The following is a 12130-nucleotide window of genomic DNA, read 5'->3' on the forward strand; positions in this document are numbered from 1 at the left end:
TGACAGCTAATATAATTCAAATATTTTATAATATTGGAAGTAAGTATAAAAATTTGATAGTGAAATTTATTTTTGCGTTTGCCAATGAAGTCTACAAAAAATTTAGGAAATGATATCAAAGAGATCGGCAAGGGTGACACCAAAAGAGAGAAAGAGTTGCAATTATTAGCGTAAAGTTTTTGTGTATGATCGCAGTCTTAGTATGGATTATCTCGATAGCAAAAGATAAAACTATGATGTTTTTATACAATTATCGGAAAATACCGATTATAAAACTGCTCAGAATTTTATCGTGCGAAAAAGTTTTGTATAGCGTTTTTTGATTACATTTCTATCACTGTCAAAATATCAACAGTTTCTGGTTTTAAAATGGGTGGTGGATTCTTAGCAAAGCGTTGGAAATTTAAACATTTGTTATTTTGCTCAATGCCGCGTTCGTTTTCCAACATAAGTACTATACAAATGGCATATACACTTTTTGGGAAAAATAACTCGCAACTTTTGCCTTTAATAATAATGCATGGGCTTTTTGGTTCGCAGCGTAATTGGAAATCTGTAGCACAAAAATTGGAGAAAAAGGTGGACAAAATGGTAAGATTATGATTTGAGGGTATATTTTTCATCGAAATGATTAGATTTTTCCAATGTATTCTGCAAGATAAGTGTCGTAACAATGTAATTAATATGATCATTCAGTTAAATTTTCTACTACTATTGTGTGATTTAAATATAGTATTATAGCATTCTGAATAACTGTTTTAAATGTGTATTAAATATAGTAAAATAGCATTCTAATATATAAGAACCACTATGATAGCTAATGAAAAATATTTCAGTATTTCTCTTACATTTGGCACGATTTTAGTTACTGGTGCGCCAAGATTTGAGACAATTTTTATGTTAATTAGCTCAAAATAAACACTTTTAAATAAATAAAAAACAAAAAATAACGGGAAAACTTTAGTATACTGAGATATTTGCAATTAAAGATTTAAAATTAACATTTTTCAACACGTTATTTCTTTCTCACTATATTGAATTTTTCACATGTATTTTGCACTTTAAATTTTATTTACGCTTCACTAATTTGTTTTTACGCGCTTCAAAAAAATAACCCTGGTCGAGCCAACACCGGGGATTATCAAAGAGGTTGAATAACAAGTTCTTCCGCGAAGAACTACTTTCTGCATTGGCGGCCTTTGGCCGCTCTACAAAAATATAACCCTGGTCGAGCCAACGCCGGGTGTTATCAAAGAGGTGGAAATGAAAAGTTCTTTCGCGTAGAACTACTTTCCGCTTCAAAAAAATAACCGCTATAAAAATATCTCGTAAACCGTGCGAGATTATTTAAAAAGATAGAAATGGCCTGAAATATTAGCGCCCCAGTAACTATAACTCCCATTTTTTTTGAAACAAACTGCGACCAAATTCAGCCAAGGCAGAAAGAAATTCTGCATGAAAAAACTTATCATTTCCATCTCTTTGATAATCCCCGGTGTTGGCTCGACCAGGGGCATTTTTATGTAGCGCGGCCGAAGTCCGCCAATGCTATAGTAATTCTACGTGAAAGAACTTAGGACAACCCGAGATACAATTTGATGTAAAATCCCTCATTTTTGATTCATTTGAAAACTTTTTAGAAATGGCAATGCTTATTTTTTGTCAGCATGCAAACCTTTTGTTAATATGTGAGTTGATATAATTGTTTAAAAATTAAAATGCTTATTTAAAGCAAATTTTTAATTAATTAATACTATATTCGGACCAACATTGAAAACATCATGAAAACATAATTTAAGGGTTGTGGAGTTTTCGATGTGTCTTCATTGACAGTTCACAAATTTATTTGTTTGTTCAAATTTTCAGCAACGAGAATGTTATGTTTTAGAATCTTTAATATTTGCTAATAATTTTTATTAATGATCATGTTTTATAGAATCACGACAAGAAATTTTCATAATGAAGGTATTGGCTTTGAAAAGACAGATAAATATCTTGCGCAACGATGATGCTTCAAGAGAATTGATAGAGACTCTTAATACCCAGCACCTTGGCCTTGCAAAAAAGATAAAAGAATTAAACAAACAACGTTTAATGCTTATTTTAATGGCTATTTTTCTGGCATCCCAGGAATTTCTTGTTTTGTACTTTTGTTTTTCTCCATTCTTTTGAAAATGTAAACAAATATTAACTGACAATTTGGGGATGGAAAAATATGTCTTCCAATTATATAGCCTACACTAGAGCATCGATTATAATGAGTGGAATGTAAGTAAGATATGTTAGTTTAAGGATTTTCCCGTACAATTCCGACTTCTATGGCACCTCGATCTGAAAATATGGTTAGATAATGTTTTTGTTTAAAAAATATACCACAGACCCTTAGTTTTCGAGATACTCCCCTTTAAAGTTCAAATTCTATAATTTCGATAGAATATAGACTTTGAAATTAAGAAAAACAATTTAACCAAATGATTGAGTTGTTTTGGTGAAACGTTCCTCCTCAGTGTGCTGGCATATCTCTTCTTTTTAGACGTGATTGATTACAAGAATGTAATAAAGCATTAGCCAATGGGTTTGGGTGATATCGGAGTTTGGATAAATATTTATTTCTGCTGATCTCTACTTCTTTCTTTACCATGAGAATACCAAGATCTTTATGGATATTTTCATTACGCATGTACCATTGTGAGCACGTGATTGTTCTAAGCATTTTTGATTGGAATCTCTGAATTATATCGATATTGGTTGCACAGGTCGTACCCCACAGTTGGATATATTGTTCATTTTAACTGCCGGGCACGTTTTTGGTCTTAGAGAAAATGTAACATGCTCGCACTTCTGTTCATTTACATTTATACGCCAGTTTGCTAGCCATTCTTCGACAAAAGTCAAATGCTCTCCTAACACTTTTGATGCTATAATTGGACATTTGTTTCGGCTCACTAAAGCTGTGTCATCCGCAAAAGTTGATGTCAAAACATTACTAGCTGTTGGAAGGTCTGCTGTATATATTATGTATAGAGTTGGCCCTAAAACACTGCCCTGAGGTACACCAGCTCTTATTGGTCGTTCTTCAGATATGAAGTCTCCTACTTTGACAGTAAACTTTCTATTTTTTAAATAAGACTCCAAGGTTTTATGCATTTCGAGAGGGATGTTTTTTTTAATCTTATATAAAAGCCCGTGTTGCCACACTTTATCGAATGCCTCAGCCACATCTAGAAATATAGCAGAACAGTACACTCTATACTCAAACGCCCTTCTGATTTCGTTAGTAATTCTATTTACTTGTTCTACAGTGCCATGTTTTGCCCGAAAACCGAATTGGTGCGTTGGTATTACATTATTTTCATGGAGGAAAGGAGACATCTTTGGTATTAACACTTTTTCAAATATTTTAGAAAGACAGGGTAGAAGACTGATTGGTCTGTATGAAGACGGCTGTGTCAATTCTTTACCTGGTTTCTCTATCATGATGATCTGCGACTTTTTCCATGAAATTGGATAGTACCCGAAACTGAAAATAGCGTTAAAGAGCAAGGAGAGCACTGTTAAAGCAATATTTGGTAACTCAATTAGCATTTTTGGAGTAATTTTATCGTGTCCTGCCGACTTTTTTGGATTCAGCTCTTTTATGATTTTAATAACTTCAGAAGATGACGTTGGAATAGACCCAAGCGACTCGTTAGCGCTATTAAAGATGAATGGCAGCTTAAAGCTGTTCTTTGGGCAATTAGGTTGAAATACCTTTTCTAGGTGATTTGCAAAACAATTTGCCTTATCCTCGTCACTTCGTGCCCAGTTTCCACCCAAGCCTCTTATAGGCAGGTTGGAGTCGACTGGAGGCTTCATTGACTTTTGGGCTTTCCAAAGTGAATTCCGTTTGTTTGAATTCGGACACAGTTTCTTTATATAATTGTGAGTGTGGTATTTTTCATCACGTTTAAGCGCTGTTTTTAGTTTTCGTACAGCATATTTTAGTTGCAGCTGAGTAGAAGGGTAACGATTTAACTGCCATTCATGTCTAGCTCGCCTTTTTTCATTTACAAGCTTTGAGTGAGTTTTCTGCGGCTAATAGGTTTATTGTTTCTTTTTGGTGTTGCTATGACAGCTGCATTTGATATTACATCATTAAATTCTCTTATACCTTCATCAATATCTCTTTCTGTATCTATTTTTGTTGTTCACACAATATGGGTTGTTCGCACAACTTTATTAGTACAGGTGAATGATCGGAAGATAAGTCTGTACATGTATCAGCTGTCACAAGCGATCTATCTATATTTTTGGTTACATCGAAATCAATTAAATCTGGTATTTTCTTGCGATCACTAGGCCAGTATGTGGGCTTGCCAGGAGATATTAAATCAAAGTTATTGTGGTTCATAATGGTTTGGTACAACTGGCGTCCTTTCGGATTAATAAGACGTGACACCCAGTACATGTGTTTTGCATTATAATTTCCACCTGCTAGAAATCTATGACCTAGCGTTCCAAAAAAGTCTTTAAATTCGCTATCTGTAATTTTAAAACGAGGTGGGCAGTATATAGCCGTTAGATTTAAATCACAACCCCGATTTTTTAACGATATTGTTGTAGCTTGCAACTGGGCTGTAGCATGAGATTCCAGAGTATAGTGGTTTAACCGATTTCTAACCAACACTGCCGTTCAGCCATGTGCTTTTCCATCCGGGTGATTTGTAACATACAGTCTAAATCCCGGTATTTTAAAATTGTTTTTGTTTGTCAGATGAGTCTCTGATATTAGCATTACATCTATATTTTTTTCAGACAGAAATTTAATAATCTCTAATTTATGTTGGTTAACACCGTTAGCATTCCATATACAAATGTTTAGTATGCTCATTTTTTACTTAATAAAGTTTGCAGCATTTGGTTTTGTGATTTTATTAAATATTGTATCATGTTGTATCTTTTGTGTGGTTCTTCTACGCTTACTCTACGGTGCAACAAATATTTTAAATTATATATTGGATGCACTTCGTTCTTTTTAAGCTGGTTAGAATTCGGCATCAATTCAATTCTAAATATGGATGTTTGTTGTCTAAACATGAATGTTTACGACAGTTTTAACTTCAAAGCCACATTCTTCAAGAGCTTCTTTGATTTCACTAGAGTCTACGGAAGACTCTATTCCTTTAATTACTATAGCTAGGCCCTTTGAGCTCTTCAGCTGATAGGAATAATAATTTTTGTTTTTATCTGACACGGGGCAGTTAAATACCCGTGCAAAAAAAATCAAAGTTTCATATAAAACTCACTATTAGAACCAATTAAAAGAAAACATTTGAAAAAGATTTCATTTTGCATATAAATTTATCTATTCGTACACTGTGAATTTACGCTGTCGATTTTTATGGTATTATATGTATAGGTATTACTGTTAAAAGGAACAAACAAAATCTATTCAGGTTTATGATTAAAAAATCCGTCATTTCTTTGTCCTTTCTTCATCATACAGCTTCATTTATTTGTTTACATATTAAAATCGTTGCAACCTTTCAAATCTAAAATTTGTATTTTTTCGTTTAAAGCCAATGTATTTTTAGTAGGTAGAAATGAGAGTTGCAATTATTTGAATATTTATTCGAATATATGTATAAAGATACCATTCCACGTATTACGATAACCTTTTTTTTTTTAAATGTAGCATACTTGTATTGACCTAAGGAATTTTGATTTTATTGCAAACAAGTTTATAATTAAAATGAATTAAGTAAAAACGTAAACGTGCTAAAACACCGTGTAGAAAGGAGATCAAGTGTATTTTATACTCACTCGAAAGAGAAGGCAGGCAATAGAATGCTTGCAGTGCTTAATTTTTATTGGCACCAATTTTTTAACTCTATGCTGACAAAATTGCCGTTCAATAACTTCCAATACCTATTTCAAGACACAAAGTGCTCCAAGTGCATATTGCCTACGTGCTTTTCGGGTCAGTTCTTCAATTTCACTATCTGAAACCTCGTTGTTTGGTAAATAATACATTATTTCATTTTCTTCTACTTCGCTGAAATAATTAGTATTATTATGATATCATATGAATAGGTTGAATGTACCTAAGACAAATATATAAATAAACTTTGTTCCAATGAACTAGAGACACACGCGAAAATTCCATTAACTATTTCACTTGAATGACCGACTGTGAATCTAAACTTAAATACCACCCAAGGATATATTTTTTAGAAATATTGTTCTGTTATAATTTCTTTAACACATTTTTGTTTTCAGATATATACTGTAGATGCGAGAAATCATGGTGATAGTCCTCATACATCTGAACATAGTTCTGCTAATATGGCAGCAGATGTTACAGAATTCATGAAAAGTAGAGGAATTACAAAGACATGTGCAATGGGGCATAGCATGGGAGGCAGGACCATGATGCACTTAGCACTTAAAAACGTTAGTACTTCACTTTTGCTAACAGAATTGTGTCCACTTATTTATATTTTTTATTCTCTCACAGCCTGAGTTAGTGGATCGGGCAATTATTATTGACATATCTCCCATTGCAGTGCCAGGAGATTTTCATCATATGGATGAAATATTTAAAGCAATGGATAAAGTCCAAATCCCTACGAAATATTCAATGGGAGAAGGGCGCAAAATAGCTGAAAATCAAATTAAAAAAGCGGTGGGAGTCCAAGCAACTGTTGAGTTTATATTAATGAATTTAAGAAAACGAGATAATGGAGAGTATGTATAACCCAAAATCATGAGGTCTAATTGTACATGTCAGGTTAAAATCAGTGCGCTTTCATAAATACGCTATGATAACATCCATTGTTTATTAGTTCCCATAGTACCTCAGTAAAATTGATATATATGCAATTTTTTTGTTATAATTCTCAAAAGAAAAAAACAATACCTTAATTCTGAGTATGCAATTATGTTTATTAATGCTTTATTTCTGTTTACCGCACATAAAATCGACGACAACACTCTGCTCATAGTACAGTTAGAAAATAGGTATATGTGCAAAATTATTTATTTGTTTTTTGGCTGTCGCGGTGTCAACATCTCGACTATTGGAATTATAAAAACAACTAACAAGTATGTATGCAAGAAATAATTGAAAAATAATTATATGCCTATAAAAACCAGAACTAACTTTAAGTTTAGCTAAAAATGCCACTTGGAACCGAATTTCGTCTGTGGAACAGATCAAGATTGAGATTATGAACAAAGATGTTTTAAAAATTTATGTAAACACTGCTGAACTAATGTGGCATAGAAAACCCATACGAAACTTTTTAGAAACCCCGAGGAACACAAAAAATTTAATCGTACGGGACCAAAATCTTCAATAAATGAATGTACCAAATGGCATATTGCACATGATGAGCTGCTCCAACTTAAAGCGGAATTTGGTTATAAGTGCCAAGACCACGTGTACAACAAATTTTGTATGAAGACTTAAATCTTAAACATGAATCCAAAGTGTCTAAACCGCACTTATAAAATAACCATAAAAACGCATTCATCCTTTTTCGAAAAATACAAATTCTAAGAAGTATAGTTTCAAAATTTGATATTTTGTGATGAAAAAATATTTAATTTAGATGGATCATGAGTATTGGAGGATCCACGGCAACCTCGCCATACTTACCATAAGCGCAAACATGGCGGTGGATCTCTAATGACGTGGGCTGCTCTTAGCGCCATAGAGAAGTCTCCTATTGTCTTGCCTTGAAAGCAAAACATATATGGAATTGATGGACATAGTTGCTAAGGCAAATCATGGCAATATCTGGGTGTTCCAGTAAAATAACGCTCTTCACGTCGCAGGGTATACTAAAGCATTTTTTGAGTCGCGTAATATTCCCTAACTTCAGTGTCCGTCATTAAGTCTAGATCTCAATTCAATAGAGGATTTATGGGACATATTTTCAACAACATTTTTTAGCTGAACAAAAGCAGAGTGACTGCTAAACCAAGCCATTGAGGAGGAGTGGGCGAAGATAAACGTTTCAGTACTGTAAAGGATGGTCAATTCTTTGACAAAAACTTTTGGAAAACAAGAACGGAGGCCCAATTTGATATTAATAAATCGAAAACATTTCATTCAAATTGTTTATCTATTTAAAAGTTAATACTAAACTAAAAATTTGAATTTTGCACAAATAGCAATTTTCTATGGTATAAAATTAAGTTTTATTCATTTGGTTACTTTTTCTTTTAGCATGTTATATATTTTTGTTTCTTTAAATACTACTTACTAACATCTAATAAGGTATGTGATTTATTTCATTGACGAAATTACGTTACTTCACTGCGATCGCGGGTCATGCATTGCAATCCTTATGAAAAATTTAAATTAATGTTCAAGCAGAATATCGAAACGAAATATCAAATGTTTTGTTTTTTTTTTGTCAGAAAAAAGGTATTCTTTAACTGCAACAATATTCGTTTTGAAGACACTACAGTGATCTGGTTGCTGGAGGAGATTAGTTGAAAAGGGAACTTGTTGAGTATATTAGAATGTCCCTTATTGCAACTGACTAGTAGGGAAGATTCTATAAGTCCAAGTGACTCGTTGCCTGTTGCTTAAAGAATAGGTCTATAGACAGTATATACAGAATAAGATCTAGTGCATGACTTGGCGTTGTTCTAAAAGCTCCACTGATGTACTATATGCCTGTTGTTCTTTGTAAACTTTCTATATGTCTTTCTGCATAATGCTTTTCCATTATTGGCTATCAGACCAATATACCGTATTTCATAATCGAGGGCTTTGTCCCCATTTAGGTTTACATTATAGTTTCCTGTTTTAAAATTCATCCAATGTAGCATGCTTTCTCACCTATTGATAACGGGGTGCTATTTATTGAAGGTAGTATGAAATCTGGAATCTTGTGTTTCAGGTTAAATATCCCTAACTCCGTTTTGCTACCATTATGTTTAATCGCAAATTTATCCCCATCGATTTATATAATTTAATATTGTTTGCATAAGTTTAGCGAGGGTGTTTGGAAATTTACCTTTAACCGAGACAGCCATATCAGCAGCGTAGGCCACCACATACACTTTCCTCTTTTCTAGATATAACAACATTTTGTTCATTGTTAAAGTCCAGAGGAGTGGTGATAACACGCCTCCTTGAGGTATGCATCTCCTGACAGATCTACACATTGTTGAAGCTCCCAGCGGATCCATTATGAGCCTGCCCAAAAACATCTGTTGTATCAGTTTCATGTAATCTATTACTTCCACTTCCAGCTTTTTAAATTTCTACTACTACCGAGTTTTTTGTCAGTTTTTCTGGAGTTAACTTGCCTTTTATGTGGATTTCTATTAATCTTTCTTGCTTGTTTGCTATGATGAAGATGTATTTGTAAAATACGCATTAGTCAAAGTTATATCTGGCACCTCTTGAGGATTTTATAAGACCTTAGGAACACTCACCTTGCTCAATGCTTTCGACATCAATCAAGGACTCCATGGAATCTTCCTCGGCTTCACCCATCTAGTTGTCTGAGGTTAGTTAATAGCGTTATGAACAAGGAAAAAATTCTAAACACAATTCTTCACAATGTTTCTCTAGTAACAATTAGATGTGTGCTTTGATTTATTAAATTTCGACATATCGTAGGGACTACATTTAATAATGTACATATCTATGCGAGGGAAAGACATTATTGATTGGTCCTTTATCTGACAATTTGATCATTGTTTTCTTTGTTTTTGCAACAGCATAACATATTTAGTTACAATGTGAAAGTCTCAGAACTATCCTATAGGTACGTACAGCATATTTTAAGCTTAATTTTAATTTTTTAACGTCCGTTTATTTTACTACTTGCTATGCAAGTACAGCCGATAACGCTGGGTGAGTTATAACAACTAACTTTTGATTTTACAAATTTGCGGCGACTACGCCTAAGTGCCTAACTTACCTAAACACTAGCAGTTGCTGCCGCGTAACTAATGCCCCTTTGATGTATCTTGACTCCAGAAGTTGTTTGTTCTTCCTAGCAAGCTTGCAGATGCATTGTCAGCAATTCGATGGGAATCAAATCGAATATGCAACTTTTAACCTTATGTGTTTGCTGATGTTGTTGTCATGCGCGACTTATTGACGCTAATTGTTGCTAATGTTATGTAAATCATTACAATGTGTTGTTGTCATGCGTTGACTTGTTGACGCATGGTCAGCACTTTTCGGGTATTCACCGTTTGTGCGAACGCTGGTGTTAAATTACAAACCAAATGTTTAAGATTTTTGTTAAATACGATTTTTTTATTTTTTAAGTGCCTTAATTTCTCTCATCCACCGTGCCAACAGAAGTATAAGCACGGTGCCAAAGGATAAATGTTAAATATGTATATGATACACAGTGAAAATTTGTTTAAAAGAAACCTTTTATAAAAATGTAATATAGTATTATTCTTTCCAAAAAAATATGTTTGCATCAATCTAAATAAGAAATAGATTCCAACCCCAACCTCTTTTTATTATAAACGATTTAATATTCAGGAAATTAAAAAAATAATATTTTTTTATTTCTGTCATTTTAGATTCTATTGGATTCCTAATATTAGTACTCTTCACAAGAATTTGAGATTATTCAACGACTTCAAGGAGCATGTGAAGGATTTACCACCATTTAAAGGGCCAGTGATGTTCATCTGTGGAAATCAATCCAATTTTGTCGAGTAAGAACTTATAAAAATAATAATATTTTAGGAGATATAAACATTATGTTTTCTTGACAGTCCTAAGAGTTGGCCGGATATTCAGCAAATGTTCCCTAACTCAGAACTACATTGGCTTGATGCGGGTCATTTAGTGCATTTTGAACAGCCAGATAAATTTGTTAATTTAGTCGTAGAATTTTTAAAACGCTAATTTTAAATATATTTGAAAACTATTTGGCATTAGTACCCATACTTTTTTATTTTATTTTTGCAGAGCATGGTAATATTACCTGCGTGGCGAATAATCTTTAATTGTGAAATCGATTTCACATATAATGGGGGACAAAAAAAGAGGACACTCTAGATTTATAATAAGGAAGGAAAATAAAAACATTTTATTATAGCTGAATAATGTACTTAATATAATTAATATCCACTCTTATAATAGGGTTTGATTTGTTAATGCTACATCAATGTAAAGTAAGTGTCCCGTTTTTTGGATGTTTGTATAGAGGAAGTGGAAATGTTACACATCCTTTGGACTTTTACTGCTGTTGGAACCTGCAGTATTATTAAATAAAGAAGTACAACTTTTTACATTTTCTCATTTTATTTTACTTGCTAGGCAAGTATTTCCGGTTTCGCTGGGTGAGTTTATACAACTGACTTACGCTGCCGTTACGCGAGAAAGAACTTGAACCATGAGGAAGGTTGCAAGCAACTTGATATTCAATTATTGTTACAGAGATGCCGTCGTCAAGAAAACTGCTTCCATTTATCGCCAAAATGGATTCATAAGTCTTTATTTTTAAATCATTCTGTAGATACGTCGGAAGATTTATGTTCCATAAAATGCACTATTTGTGTACAATTTCGTAAATGTAAATAATTCACTTATTTCAACCTTATTCGTAATTAATTTTACAATTTTAATGCTTGTAATTTGAAAATTGGAGAAATCTGCACTCAGCTGATCATTTCTTGATCATCAACTTGAAACACTTCTTGCTCGCAAAAATTTAAAGCAAGATGGCTTTCAAGTTCGAAAAAATCGAATATGAAATTGCTACGTTTATATCTTTGCTGGTGTTAACTACCCTCACTCTTAAAAATAGGGAGGGAATTGATGACATGTGTTCAAAAGTGAAAGACTAACTCCATGAACTTTCTCACTTCTACTTTGCAATGAGCTTTGTACTATCTCCTGCGACCCTTTTTACCAACTGTACGAAGGAGTATAGGCTAAACCTTGACATCCACGTCGATGATTACCAATACCGACCGAAAATAAACTAAAGTTTTTGGCGGTTTTACCATTGAGAGTCTGCACTCCTGTACTCCACATATGACCGCGATAATGACCAAAGTACAGAGCCGTAACAATATCATCAAGTCGCTAGCCGGTAGCACTTGGGGAAAGGACAAAGAAACGAAGAAGAATCTTATAATTCTATCGGCCAGG

The 12130-nt window shown here is 33.4% G+C and overlaps 1 protein-coding gene and 1 long non-coding RNA gene across 3 annotated transcripts; one reads left to right on the top strand and one right to left on the bottom strand.

Moving 5' to 3' along the window:
• Nucleotides 1-250: 250 nt before the first annotated feature.
• On the top strand, nucleotides 251-11265 carry LOC105219431 (protein ABHD11). Of its 2 annotated transcripts, none has more exons than XM_029045049.2 (5): nucleotides 251-591; nucleotides 6259-6432; nucleotides 6497-6726; nucleotides 10549-10686; nucleotides 10943-11265. In XM_029045049.2, the coding sequence occupies exons 1-5, from the start codon at nucleotides 370-372 to the stop codon at nucleotides 10950-10952; spliced, it is 774 nt and encodes a 257-aa protein (XP_028900882.2). In that variant the 5' UTR covers nucleotides 251-369; the 3' UTR covers nucleotides 10953-11265. The 2 variants fall into 2 exon arrangements, with proteins under 2 accessions (XP_028900882.2, XP_011193859.2); XM_011195557.3 differs by lacking the exon at nucleotides 10943-11265 and adding an exon at nucleotides 10747-10914 and having other exon boundaries at nucleotides 252-591.
• Nucleotides 6828-10290, bottom strand: LOC128922271 (uncharacterized). The gene is made up of 2 exons (XR_008471496.1): nucleotides 9436-10290; nucleotides 6828-9345 (listed from the first exon to the last, which is right to left on the bottom strand). It is a non-coding gene; the product is annotated as an uncharacterized LOC128922271 (long non-coding RNA).
• Nucleotides 11266-12130: the final 865 nt, after the last annotated feature.

Source organism: Zeugodacus cucurbitae, chromosome 5 (assembly GCF_028554725.1).
Source record: "Zeugodacus cucurbitae isolate PBARC_wt_2022May chromosome 5, idZeuCucr1.2, whole genome shotgun sequence".
Classification (NCBI taxonomy): Eukaryota; Metazoa; Arthropoda; class Insecta; order Diptera; family Tephritidae; genus Zeugodacus; species Zeugodacus cucurbitae.